Source organism: Anarhichas minor, unplaced genomic scaffold, assembly GCF_050575085.1.
Source record: "Anarhichas minor isolate MPS153535 unplaced genomic scaffold, ASM5057508v1 ptg000026l, whole genome shotgun sequence".
Lineage (NCBI taxonomy): Eukaryota > Metazoa > Chordata > Actinopteri > Perciformes > Anarhichadidae > Anarhichas > Anarhichas minor.
Window position 1 is genome coordinate 8,964,981 of NW_027466472.1, and position 12,807 is coordinate 8,977,787.

Consider the following 12,807-nt stretch of genomic DNA (forward strand, 5'->3'; position numbering starts at 1 on the left):
ACAACAAACAGAAAGGCATTCAGTTGGATACATACCGAATCCGATAATAGCTATTTCCTTCTCTAGATAAGGGGGTCGATTTATCAATAACTTCACTAAATATTAATTCAAAATGTTTACCTCAATATTCCACTGACGTCATTATTATTGAGACCTACTCTCAGCCACCATGCTGAGATGTTTGATTTCTTGAAGACTATTATTCACTTTTTGGGGTGTTTACTGGCTTCAAAGTACATAATCTCGAATTTAGTTTGTTCTGCCACATTATAAACCTTTGTTTAGCCTTAATGGTCTTTTTTAGATTATGTACTGGTGTACCCTAGACATGTTCAGATGTTAATGTCCTTGCTGTATACAGATGTGTATAGGCCTACCTACAACATCTCTTAACAAGTATATATGTATAGCAATATTTTTGTCTTTCCCAATGTAAGTGTATCAATTTTTTCTTTTCCCTCAGCGCTGTTGAGCTGAAACATGAAATTAGATGACAGCACCCATGCTGTAATTCTAGTATTATAGTAGTATAATATTTTAGTATTCTAGCAAAGTCTTTAAAAATTATTATTCTTAATTGTTTGTGAAACAAATTTCAAGCTTTTAGTAGCTCAGGTTAAGTCAGATTGTCTGATCATCCCTTAGATAAATTGAAATGTGTCATTCATCTAAAACTATAAATATCTCAAACATTGTGTGATTATGTTTTTGTATCTGCTGCAATAAAAGAAAAAAAAAGCAAACCCTGTAGATCCATGAATTATTTTAACACAATGTTGGTTCGATATTGAGTTTTGAGACCAGTAGGCCTACAGAAAATGCTTAGCTTTGCTTTGGCTTATATTTGAGTGTGCTGTTAAACTACAGAAGTGTTACAATGAAAGGTGAACTGTGACATTGGTTTGAAAAGCAATAACTAATGTGATTATTTTGTTTTAGACTTTTACAGTCATCAAAGTAATTAATAGATTATATACTTACACTTTGCTACTGAAGTATTTACTTTTTTCCACCAAGCTATATTTAACTGAAGACTACACATTTCATTTAACCTATGTGTTTTGTTTATCTATTTTTATTGTATAAATTTCAATCCTTGTATGCTTTTATTGTGAAAAATAAAATGGCCCGGAAAGGAAAGGCAAGGTCCGCTGATCATTGGAGAGGGGGGGAGGTCTTAACGCATGTAAATTATAAACCCAGTGTTTTATACATATACGCAACAAAACAATTGCTTTCCCCATCGTCTCAGACACTTTTTCATGTTTTTGTAATGATGTCCGACGTAATGGCGTCTTGTGACGACGTGCGGGAATATGTGAAGGTAGGCCCACTTCAGATTTGTCTTTAGTTCAGAGTTCAGTTTTTCTGCAAGAACAGTTGACATTGCATAATAGTGCACAGCCGAGTTTCAATACCTCACTGAATATTTTCCTGAAGTTGAAAATACAGATTCTTCAATCACAACAAATGCATATACGATGTAGAAGAGGAACAACTTTTTTTCTCATTTATTCATTATTCATGGGCATTCTTTTATTTTGATATACAATCTCTTTCAAATGTAGGGATTACAATGTGGAAGGCATGCAATGGTCGTGAGGATGTGGTTTTTGTAACACTCGTTTCCATGTGAGACCTTGTAGTTGAATGGAAAAGCATGTGCAGAGACAGTTGTTAACCATATATTGACTATTATGTGTGCAGAAGTACTATGGCAGCCGACTGGAGTCCTCTTGTGATCTGCAAACGAGTGCTGCCTCCTGCAGTCTGCCTTGCTGCCCACTGCCAAAGAGTGTCAGGGATGCACTGATCCTGGTTCACCCAGAGGTAACCAAAAAGTAAGCTGCGCACTCTTATCCCACCTTTACTTTTACATCCTCTTAATTTAAGAAATAACTGATTTTTTTTTTGCATATTTCCCACGCATAATTTGTCACACATGCCATCCTGTGGTGTCATTGGTATGAGAGGAACAACAGGAATGGACTGTTTTGTAGCAGTACTACTTGATTACTCGGCAATGAAAAGAGCACAAGACTCAGACAGGGCTCGTACAAATCAAACACATACACGCAGCCATCGATAGGTCAGGAAAAAAAATTGGACCTCTCTGTAAACACATTAGAAAGTATACACATACTGCTAAAAAAGACTTTGTGAACAACAGTGATTTAAAATGTCATCGAGCAGAGGAACTGGCTTCCGTCCTGGTCTTTACTAGTCTGTTGTCGTCCTTTAGAGCACACAGCCATCTCTCTGTATTTCTCATCACTGCACCGTGATTTTTGTTGTTATGCACTGTTGTCGTTAACGACTCTTTTCTCCAGATTCTTCGGCTGCGGCCTTCCCTTCCCGGCGAAGCTTGAGGGCTGCAGAGTCCTGGACCTCGGCAGCGGCTCTGGCAGAGACTGTTATGCCTTCAGTAAACTGGTTGGGCCGAGCGGACATGTGACAGGGATCGATATGACGGAGGAGCTGGTGATGACGCATACATGTTCACACAACCTTTGAGGCTAGATTTCTGTGCTTTCTACTAATCAAACTCGCATTTCTTTAGATCGCAGCATCCCGTCAGTACATTGAGTATCATCAGAAGAAGTTTGGCTATGAGAAGCCCAACATCACGTTTGTCCAGGGGTACATGGAGAAGCTCGGTGAAGCTGGCATGCAGAGTGACTCAGTGGATGTTGTGTTGTAGGTTTAAAACATGGATGTGATTCTACATTATCCGTTACAATAAAACAGCTTCGATTAATCGATAAACACTGTTTTTCCCTCTAATGTATCCAGATCCAACTGTGTGATCTGTTTGTGTCCTGATAAAAGAGCAGTGCTACAGCAAGCTTACAACATCCTGAAGGTTAGTCTGGAGAATTTCTACCAGCTGCGTTAATGTGTTAAAAAGGAAGATGTGAAGGGAACTCTCTGTTTATCTCATTTTACACAGGAGGGAGGTGAGCTGTACTTTAGTGACATGTATGCCAGCAAAGTCGTTCCTGATCACATGAAGGAAGATCCAGTCCTGTGGGGTAATAATATCTTTACATTATCATCTAAAAGACATTGTAAAAGAGCAGAATCGGTGCACCGCTGACAGACAATACCCTCTGTGTGTGTGTGTGTGTGTGTGTGTGTGTGTGTCCGTCCTTTGATTTCTGGTCCAGGTGAAGGAATGGGTGGTTCTCTGTTTTGGCAGGATCTCATTTCGTTGGCACACGGCGTAGGTTTCAACACTCCACATCTCGTTTCAGCCAGCCACATTGTGATCTCCAACAGTGAGCTCAAAGCAAAAGCAGGTAACATGAAGGCAACATTTAGATTACAAGAACAGATTATTATCACTTTACAATTGAGCCAGTTCTTTGTTTTTTTCCAGGGGATGTCAGCTTTGCTTCGGGCACTTACCGGCTCTTTAAGCTGCCCAAAAGTCCAGTCGTGTCTGAGGCGACCGTGACCTATAAAGGAACTGTGGCAGATTTCCCAGATCAGCTAGACTTTGATTCCTCCCACTGTTTCAAGGTATAATAAAAGGCCAATCAGGCCGATATTAAAATATCTTTATCAATGTTCACACAGGTTATTTACTAACCTGTGGCTTATTGATCCAGTAATGTATAATGTAAGTAAGATGTAGGTCTGTATATCTTTTTCAATCAAAAGAAATGCTGCATATTCTTACTTAAATATAATTTGTTGTGTTTTTGGAAAGATTATATCACTGTTTTCTTTTGTGCTATGCAGAAAGACGTGGCAGTGGCGGTGAATGGAGAGATGGCAGCAATCCTCCAGAGATCTCGTTTGTCCCCGGATTTCAAAATCCAGGTCTCGGATCAACCGGAGTCCGACTCAGAGTCAACACCACAGGTAGCTGATGTTTTGGGTTTACCTTAGCTGAAATGCTTTCATTAAAAAAAAAACAGATACTGACTGTATTCAGAAATGGAATAAAGTTGACCCGTGTTTTGCATGCAAGAATGTTGCCTATATTGACGTTTTACAATAAGAAGCACAATTCACAGCAACAATTTCTTTCTGTCTCGTGTAGAAGTAACCATGGATTTTCTTAATTTGTTCCTCAGTACTGCCACCTCAACCCATTTCTGCTGGCTGACAAACTGGGATCCTCAGTGAAGCAGTGCTCCAAAACAAGCAAATAAAGATGTAGCTGAATACTGAGGAGATTGTTCTGCAGATTTAGTAGAACTGAAATAAGATCGTAACACAGAATTAGTTGATTTTATAAGTCTATAACATTAGAGACTAATCATGTTATGTGCTTGTCACCTACGTCTTGTTATACTGTAAATTTGTCAAGGTTTACTTGTTTTACAAAATAATGCTGTCAGTTATAAAATAAAAAGTCTCCAAATACTAAAAACATTTTGTAGTAATTGTTTTAACTTTTGATGCTTCGACCTACTTGAGAAACGTCAAAGTAATATGAACAAGTAAACGGTTCTGTGTACAAATGACAATAAAAGCATCTTGCCATTGTTCTTGACTGATTAAGCTGTCATTGTGCACCATGAAAGAGCTCCTACTTTTTTTATTAAGTTTTTATTGGGGTTATTTTTTCCAAACTGGACGAAACTTGGAAAATCTAAAAACAGAAAAGAGTTTCTCTACTGATGAATGATTTATTGTCAGTGTAAAAAACAATTAAAGGAAAGACTGAGAACAGACAGAACACACACTCATACTGCAGCTGACAACAGTAAGTATGATATGAACAATCAGATTTGTTTAATACCTGAGCTTAAGTTATGCGCCACAAAGCATCCAGCATAAGGTAAGATTACACAAAGTGCTTTCATTTATATTCATGTAAATTTCAAGTTTTATGATAAAGATGAAACATTAACATCTCTGCTATAAACATTTATGATTGATTCTATTAAACAGAGGTATTGATAAAAGTAAAAAAGTTAATAATCAACCTGTTCATTAATGCATTTGTTGAGCGCAACATTTTAACTGACCGTTGCATTTTAAATTCTAAAAAAGTTACTCATAAATATATTGTAACTAAGTCAATTGTAGTGGTTTGTGTTTTTTCAGGAAGTTTTAAGTGGATGAAATAGTATGAAAAATACTATTACTTAATTATTATTGTTAGACAACTATACTACAAAATACTATTAAATTAAGTGTTTATGGAGTCTTGGAGTTTAAACATTGTTTGTATATATTTATGTTAGGTGGCTAATAATAATAATAATCACAGACTGTGACCATTTGGACGACCCACTTTTAGTGGAATCTGTAGTTACAACAAGAGAGGAAGAAGAAAGATGAAGGCGCCATCCTTCGTCACTGAGAGGTGTTTTCATACATCAGGTCACATCTGCAGCCAGCTCAAGTCTTCAGCTCTGAACAGGAGGAAGTGAAAAAACACATATTTAGCAAAGAGCAGTATGCAGGTTATGAGTTGTGATTTCAGATACGACGCTATAGAACATAAAGTAACCTGATGATTTAGACCCCTGTGTAGTGTTTACATGACTGTGATGGCATCAAGGTTTCCCACAAGTCTGTCATGTCTGTACCAACTGAGCTACAGTATAATAGTTAGCTCCTATAATAAATATTTTCATATTAATAGTGGATCAAATGACTATGTGTAAAGTAAAAGGTGTCACTTGTACCCAACAACCCACAGAGACTTATCAACTTAAGCACTACAGATTATTTTGGTTTTACATAGTGAACATAGTGCAGCATTAAGCAGATAAAGAGGCAGATAGTTGGTGGATAGCAAAACAGAGCTTAAAGGAGAGTGAATATTGGAATGATACATGAATGATAATGTTGCTCCATATCTGCTGGATGAGTAAATAAGCAATATTTGCTCACAGGTTCTCCCCATCAACTTAAAACGTTGACCTGTTTACAGCTGGTTTCCGCTGCCCCCAAGTGGCCAAAATAAGAAAGACATTTCCTCCCTGATGACATAACACAGCAGCAGAATTCATCCTCATTTCATGTGCATACAGGATATAAACACATACGTTTGTGTAAAAGCAGGATGACACTCACTGAGCCTGTGCCTTTGTTATAATCTGGCCAGTCGCCATCAGCTCTGCAAGACGAGCCACAGCTGGGTCGAACATCAGGCTGGCCGCCGCCACCACCACCTTATCTCTGTTAAAGGACAAATGAAAGGCTTTCAGCACAAAGCAGACACTCATAATCCGCTGTATCGGGAGTCATTCCACAGCTGCTCACTTGATGTAAAACGCCAGGAACTTCCTTTCTTCCACTTTGCCTTTGAATATGATTTCTGTGTATCCTTCCCCATAGCCTAGAATGAGGAAATGAAAGGGGGAAATGAGACCCGGTTAGGTTATTTTTATGGGTTTAAATATCCTAATACAAGGGTGATACTATCCTCAACAAATACTCTACCTGTGTATCGGATACTCTTCCCAACTAACACGGTCCAGAAGAAAGGAACAGACTCACATTTGGTTGGTTTCTTCAGCATGTTTAAGGCAGCTACTCTTCCTGAGGGTTAAAGACACAAAACGATACATGCATGATAAGGTTAAATCCAGGCTTCAAATCATTTCGGATTAAAATAAAAGATGTGTGATGCAGAAACAGAACTTAGTCTCATCTGCAACACGCATCACAACTGGCTCTTTGAATCCATCAGTTACCTTGAGCTTGTGACATTTGCCAGTGACCCACGTTGACCCTTTGGTCTCCACGAATGGTCAGAGGGAAAGAGGAAACATCTCCAGCACTAAAGATATCCGGTACATTGGTCCTCATGAACTGTTAGAAAAGATAAAGGCGTTAACAGCAGGAGCCTTAACATTAGGCTCACAAAGACACCGTGTATTTATACAGCCAGTCGTTTCAATCACCTGGACACACAAATATTAATGTTTGGCCTAAACCAAAAAAAGTTAAGTCATAACATGTAAAGCCACGTTCATCCTTCATTAGTTATGTCATTATCACAGGGATGAAGGCTTTGTTAATTAGCACGTTACCTTGTCAACAACCACGGCTTTCCTTGAATCCACTTCCAACTCGCTTCCTGACAAGAAGTCTGAATTGGGGATTACACCTAAAAACAGAGATCTTTGTGTTGAAACTGCACGTTTAAAAACGGTCCCAAACTTGACTTGTGCAATATAATAATGACAAAAATACCAATTCCAGCAATCACCACATCGGCCTCCAGGACGATACCACTCTTCAGCACCACCCGCTTCACCTGGAAAAAGAAGACTCATTTATGGATCTACAGTGAAATACACACTGGAGGTACACAATAGGTTTGAAGCAGCACAGTTCCTGATTTTGTGACAATGGGCTTTTTTACTGAGGACATTTTTACATGTCAGAGTAGTAAAAACACAGGTAATAGTAATATTATTGATGCCTAGATTCCTTTGAGCTGCTGTGCGTGCTGTCACGGCTTACTGGGACACTTGAACGTAACAGAGCCATCGTTAATGTTCTTAGTTACAAAGTCAAACGCTAATGGAGTAAAAGTAGAGTCACCTTGCCGTTCTCCCCTTGGATCTCAGTGACTCTGTCATTCATGTAAAACTTTACGTTTTCTTCCTCCAACATCTTAAACGAAGAAACCATGTTTTAAACTTTTGTTCCATCTGATGAAATCAACATTCAGCGATAACGGCGACAGTCTACCGTCATCATTGCCTCTTACTTGCATGCTCATTTTGCCGATCTCTGGCCCCAGTGACCGCTCGTACGGGTATCCGGAAGTGCCAACCACGGCCACACTGGCAGCTTTGTTGGACAAGTAGGAGGCCACCTCCATACCTATTGTGTTAATGAGAAACACTTCAGCGGTCTGCAATGTTGGGTGTGACCACATGTGTGGTGAAGCAGCTTTATCTTGCACCGTCACGTTTTTTTACATGCACAATCCTAGTTTCATTCTGCCATGTTATGTAGAAACTGAACCTGGTGACCTATGAAGGAGGATCCGATCACAACAGCTTTTTGGCCCAGACCGGAGCTGTGAATCTCTTTGGCGTCTTCATATCTCTGCAGCAACTTCACTCCCTTCAGGTCCCAACCAGGACAGTCGAGCGGTCGCGCTCTGTGAACAAAATGAGGAATGTACCGTCATCACTGCCGTCGTCACATGGACATTTGTTCGTGAATGTTTCCATTGTCTTTTTTGTCTTCAATAAGTCTCATGACACCAGAGTGTGACGACACAATCTACAAACGTCCTCTTGTTTGTGGAAAATGTGATAAACAGGATGATGACACTAACCTACAGCCGGTTGCGATAAGAAGCTGGTCGTAACGCTGCAAAGAGCCGTCACACAACTTCACCGCCTTATCGGCCGGGTTGACCGACACCACCTGCAACACAAAACACACTTCTTAACACGATCAAAAAGAGGACCAGTTCTCCTCGAGACACTGCAAATAAATTGCCTCTCACCTCCTTCTGTGTCCACACTTCAACCCCGTGCTGCTGGTAGAAGTCACTTGGTCGGAGGAGAATGCTGCTGCTGTCCAGGTCCAAAGCCTGAAAGAGGCAATGCGTGAATACAGGTTGTCGCCGAACACCGACAGAAGAATCTACCTCCTCAAAAAGACAAACGATGCAGGGTGAATACCGGTTAACCTTTCCTCTCTGATCGAGTTCTCACCTTACTCAGTTTGGGCTTGTCAAATGGAGGCAGGGTGTCTTTGGTTACCATGAGGATTCGACCTTGGTAGCAGTTCTGCCGCAGTGTTTCAGCACAAACAAGCGAGGCAGGGCCTGAAATCACAAAACTCATATTCAATGTGGAATTTTTCAGAGCTTATGGAAGCACTAGACCACCAAATTTACTTGAGCACAAGTCTCTTTTTTTCGAATCCTATTTGTGTATTTATCATTAATGTATCATGTATTACATCTAGTCCTTACCTCCTCCTATCAGCAGAGTAGTGTGTTTGATGTCTGGCGCCCTGCTGCACATCTCCTTCACACGCTTCGTCATCTTCAGAGACTGAGGGACACAAACAAGGGACAGTTTAAAATAGTGTCTTTTAACACAAAATAAAAGGAAACATTGTGATCTTTTTTGAACTATTTAACTGGCCATCACTTACACTTTTGTTGATGGAAACATACACCTTGCCATCCTCAACTTTTACCTGTGAAATATTAAAGAAATATAATTTTTTTTAATTTGTCTGCAGCAGGCAAAATATTGACAACAGCATCTATTCAACAACAAAAAGAGACATGTTTTTAAAAGAGTGACAAAGTACTCTGAACAATAAATACATCTGGTAACACAACTGCAAATAAAGAGAACTAGGGATAAGTCTAAATTCACACTTTTCTTGCAAAATGTTGATTAAAAACCATGAGCTCAACATGGAGTTTAATCTTAATGTGCATACATAATGACAGAAGGCATGAGGTTTGTGGTAACAGCTGAGAAAATATTACTCTGTTTGGAAAATACATAATGTCTGTGGGACTAGCTGCCATCAAGGCATTTAATCCGATCTCTCATCTGCAGGGGGGGATTTTGCAACTTCGCCGTCTTCTCCCTGCTCAATGACTTTTTTTGGTTTAAAAAGATAGCATTCAAGTGGAGTTTGCATGATGCATAGTTTGCATAATGTGGTACTTTTTGTACCAATTACATGGAAGTAATGTTCAAGTAGATATCCAATGTGACAACATTTTAAGCTGGAAAGAACCTCTCTCCTGGATTGATTCATGTTAAACAAGCGTTTTAATTGCTATTTAATGTCGATCTCTACCGACATGCGTTACCTTATAACTAGGCAGACAGTCCAGACCTGGATACTCTTCGATATCTCCAGTTCTGACATTAAAGCAGGCACCATGAAAGGGACATCTCACTCTGTCACCAACCAGCACTCCTGGTTTATTAGAGAACATGCAATTAATACTTCTCAACTTCAATGTGTTACGTATGGTTCTATGTCCTGCTGTGAATGTTTGTGCTTGGGTGTGTGTGTATCCTGTGTCTTTTGACTTCTAGGTGCAGCTCCCTAACGAGTGATTGAGGGCACCTGGATGAGGATGTGGTTTACCTATATAAGCGCCTCCTTGCTCCGCCTTCGCTCTCTCTCTCTCATCTGCCTGGCACCAGACCCTGGTCTGCAGTGGGATTTGCACACTACAGTTTACTTGTGTCCTGTAAATAAACTGGCAGCTGTGGTTGTTTTTAACCTAACTTGGTGTTGCGTCCCTCCTATATGTTGCGACTCCCGAGCCGGTTGTAACAAATGCAAAACACTAAATAAAGTTATTACTTCAGATATGGGTATATAGAGATAGAGAAGGGTTACCTTTGATGAGAGGAGCGTTGTAATGAGAACACCGGCTTCCAACAGCACTGTACTGACCCTGAGTGCGAACAAGCAACACCTTCTGGTCCCCCACGGTCACCTCCTTCATCCTTTGGAAACACAAAAGGTGGAAGAAGAGAAATAGTGACGAAAAAGCCCCAGGAGGTCATGAAAGTGTTGCACTTCACTGCCAAAAAAAAAAAAAAAAAAGTGATCTTTTTTTCCAGTTGTGACTTACTGTCCATCTTTCAGGTCCGCCTCCTGACATACCATCCCAGTCACCTCCTCCTGCTCCTCACCATGACCTGGTTCTTGGCACCGATTCATTCCTGCAAGACATGATGATATACATATAATATATGTATTATATATAATATATAATGAAAACCAGGGAACTGAGGAGTTTTATTCAGTGTAGTTTATTTTGAAGGTTAGTTATGTCGTCGATCTTTGTTTTCTTTTCTGCTCTGTACCAATAACATCAATTCCATGGATGAGCATCATGTGGCACGATAAACTCCTTTTGGGGTTTTTGTACAATATTTGTTTCCCTGTTGTTGAGCCTGTTTGCTGTATATTTTCTTATTGCAAATAAGCTTAAATTCTTAAAAAGCCTATGTTTTGTGGTCGTGGAGCTTGTTTTGAAACTCGTATCTATTCCTTACCCAGCTACACAGTTTAAATCTATTCTACTTTTAATCCCAATCACCCTATAGGGGTTGCACGTCTACTGCTAAACGTGTTAGGTCATTAACAGTGAGAGTTAATGGTCTAATACCCATTCCCGTCTGACAGGATGAGCATCCTGGGTCGGTATAGTGCAAACTGTCAGAACCGGTTTTTTTTTACTTTTGACACAAGCCTCACCTCATCATGTCAGACATTAATCACTGAAAGGTAAAAACCTCCATGTAGCTGCGCTCACCTGGTTTTTCTTCTGCCGAAATCAACAGTCAGAAACGACGCGTCTGCCGATACAAACGGGTCACACGCAGTGAGGTTATTATCCGCAAAGAAACAAGCGTGCGTCGTTTAGGAGGAGCGACCGCAGGAGAACCACCAGCGCCCGCGAGACAGCCAGTCGGAATCACGTGCCACATGCACGCTCCTCCCACAACCCCCCGTGACGGAGGGATTCGATACACTATTCATAAATGATTGAGCATTGATTAGCCTTGCTTTGGAAAAATGTGCTGTATCCTCGACAACAAGAGACAGGAAAAGCAACCACGTGTGTAAGATTAGTTTCACTATTGTCATGGACAAATTCCGTATCCTGAAGCTATGCTTTATTTCCTCTCAAACAAAAATGTGTTGAAGTTTCTTAAAATGTGTATCCCAGTCACTCACCCACTTAACAATAATTGCCCTTAAAACTTTCCATTTGTATCTTCACCATCATACAGCTCACTCTGGTGGACCCATTATATTGTACTAATGACAGAACAATGTGAGCTGAGGGGCGGGCTGCTGTTAAAAATAACTTTAACCTGGTGGTGGCGCTGTGTCACCAAATATTAGAGCAATCATTCATGGCCACTTACAATGAATGAAACAAGTCAAATATGAATTATGTTTCAAGCTCCAGTTATAATAATAAACACTACTAATGTAACTCATCTAATGCGTTATTCTCTGAAATAAACTACTATTCCCATAAATCCACGTTCGTGAAAGAGTGGCACAAGAACGAGTCCTGAATCTGTTGATGTATTGTTAATACACGAGACCGCCTCGTGGTGTACGCGCACTCATTTGAACGGTTTACTTCGTTTACAGTCTAACGTTAGCTTTTTACTTCCATAGCATTCCATAGTGATAGCATTCATGCTTAAAAAATCACAACATTTGGGTCAATTTGTGAAGAATATTTTGCTGAACAAAATGTGTGAGGATCATAGACATGTGTTCGCTACAGAGTTTATTTTCTGCAATAATCCAAAATCCAATAGAAATATCCCATTGTCCCATTTGTCGAGCGAACCAGTGCGAAGATAACTTCCGGGGTTGTTCTACAGAAATACGTAATTCATGGTGCCTTCAAGTGCTGTTCGTATTACGCCTTTCCCTTGTTCAGACAGTACTTAGTGGTGCTTTCTAACGTTTATGCAAGAAATAATATACATTGTAACATAACCTACCTTGGTGGCTATTGTTATAGTATATAGACAGACAGACAGACAGACAGACAGATACTTTATTAATCCCACAAGGTGAAATGTATTCGCTACATCAGCATTTATACAAAAAGGTGAGCAATAAAATAGCAGAGTAAAAAAATATTTAAAAATATTAAATATGAAAATGCACAAGATATACAATAAAATAGGATAATATTAAATTAACTAACTAAACAGTAGTGCAAATATTTAACCAAACAAACAACAGTGTAACGGTGTTATAGTTGTGTGAATGATTTGGCCAGAGTTGATTTGTTATAAAGTCTTTCTGCAGTGGGCAGGAATGTTCTCCTGTATCGGTCCTTGT

At 39.7% G+C, this 12,807-nt stretch overlaps 2 protein-coding genes across 5 annotated transcripts; one reads left to right on the top strand and one right to left on the bottom strand.

Moving 5' to 3' along the window:
• Positions 1-1,172: 1,172 nt before the first annotated feature.
• Positions 1,173-4,504, top strand: LOC142959131 (arsenite methyltransferase). The gene is made up of 10 exons (XM_076100319.1): positions 1,173-1,324; positions 1,708-1,841; positions 2,331-2,481; positions 2,561-2,697; positions 2,794-2,863; positions 2,951-3,032; positions 3,168-3,299; positions 3,380-3,522; positions 3,745-3,867; positions 4,083-4,504. Exons 1-10 carry the CDS (start codon positions 1,274-1,276, stop codon positions 4,158-4,160), a joined length of 1,101 nt encoding a protein of 366 aa, XP_075956434.1. The 5' UTR covers positions 1,173-1,273; the 3' UTR covers positions 4,161-4,504.
• Positions 4,505-4,571: 67 nt separating this feature from the next.
• aifm4 (apoptosis inducing factor mitochondria associated 4) lies at positions 4,572-11,656 on the bottom strand. 4 transcript variants are annotated; one of them, XM_076100103.1, is made up of 20 exons: positions 11,246-11,656; positions 10,559-10,649; positions 10,321-10,430; positions 10,063-10,166; positions 9,779-9,888; positions 9,100-9,144; positions 8,915-8,996; positions 8,652-8,764; positions 8,441-8,527; positions 8,267-8,358; positions 7,956-8,086; positions 7,688-7,803; positions 7,519-7,590; positions 7,165-7,228; positions 7,002-7,078; positions 6,663-6,780; positions 6,409-6,507; positions 6,229-6,304; positions 6,012-6,144; positions 4,572-5,372 (listed from the first exon to the last, which is right to left on the bottom strand). In XM_076100103.1, exons 2-19 carry the CDS (start codon positions 10,586-10,588, stop codon positions 6,036-6,038), a joined length of 1,635 nt encoding a protein of 544 aa, XP_075956218.1. In that variant the 5' UTR covers positions 10,589-10,649; positions 11,246-11,656; the 3' UTR covers positions 4,572-5,372; positions 6,012-6,035. The 4 variants fall into 4 exon arrangements, with proteins under 4 accessions (XP_075956218.1, XP_075956217.1, XP_075956219.1 ...); XM_076100102.1 differs by having other exon boundaries at positions 6,040-6,144; positions 11,246-11,652; XM_076100104.1 differs by lacking the exon at positions 10,063-10,166 and having other exon boundaries at positions 6,040-6,144; positions 11,246-11,648.
• Between the last annotated feature and the right edge of the window lie 1,151 nt (positions 11,657-12,807).

Coding starts and splice junctions, on each gene's coding strand:
- LOC142959131 (XM_076100319.1), top strand. CDS start 1,274: ATGATGTCCGACGTAATGGCGTCTTGTGACGACGTGCGGGAATATGTG. Junction 2,482..2,560: donor TCGATATGACGGAGGAGCTG/GTGATGACGCAT, acceptor GCATTTCTTTAG/ATCGCAGCATCCCGTCAGTA. Junction 3,868..4,082: donor ACTCAGAGTCAACACCACAG/GTAGCTGATGTT, acceptor TTTGTTCCTCAG/TACTGCCACCTCAACCCATT.
- aifm4 (XM_076100102.1), bottom strand. CDS start 10,588: ATGTCAGGAGGCGGACCTGAAAGATGGACA. Junction 10,431..10,558: donor GCGGACCTGAAAGATGGACA/GTAAGTCACAAC, acceptor GTGTTTCCAAAG/GATGAAGGAGGTGACCGTGG. Junction 8,528..8,651: donor ACAAGCCCAAACTGAGTAAG/GTGAGAACTCGA, acceptor TGCCTCTTTCAG/GCTTTGGACCTGGACAGCAG.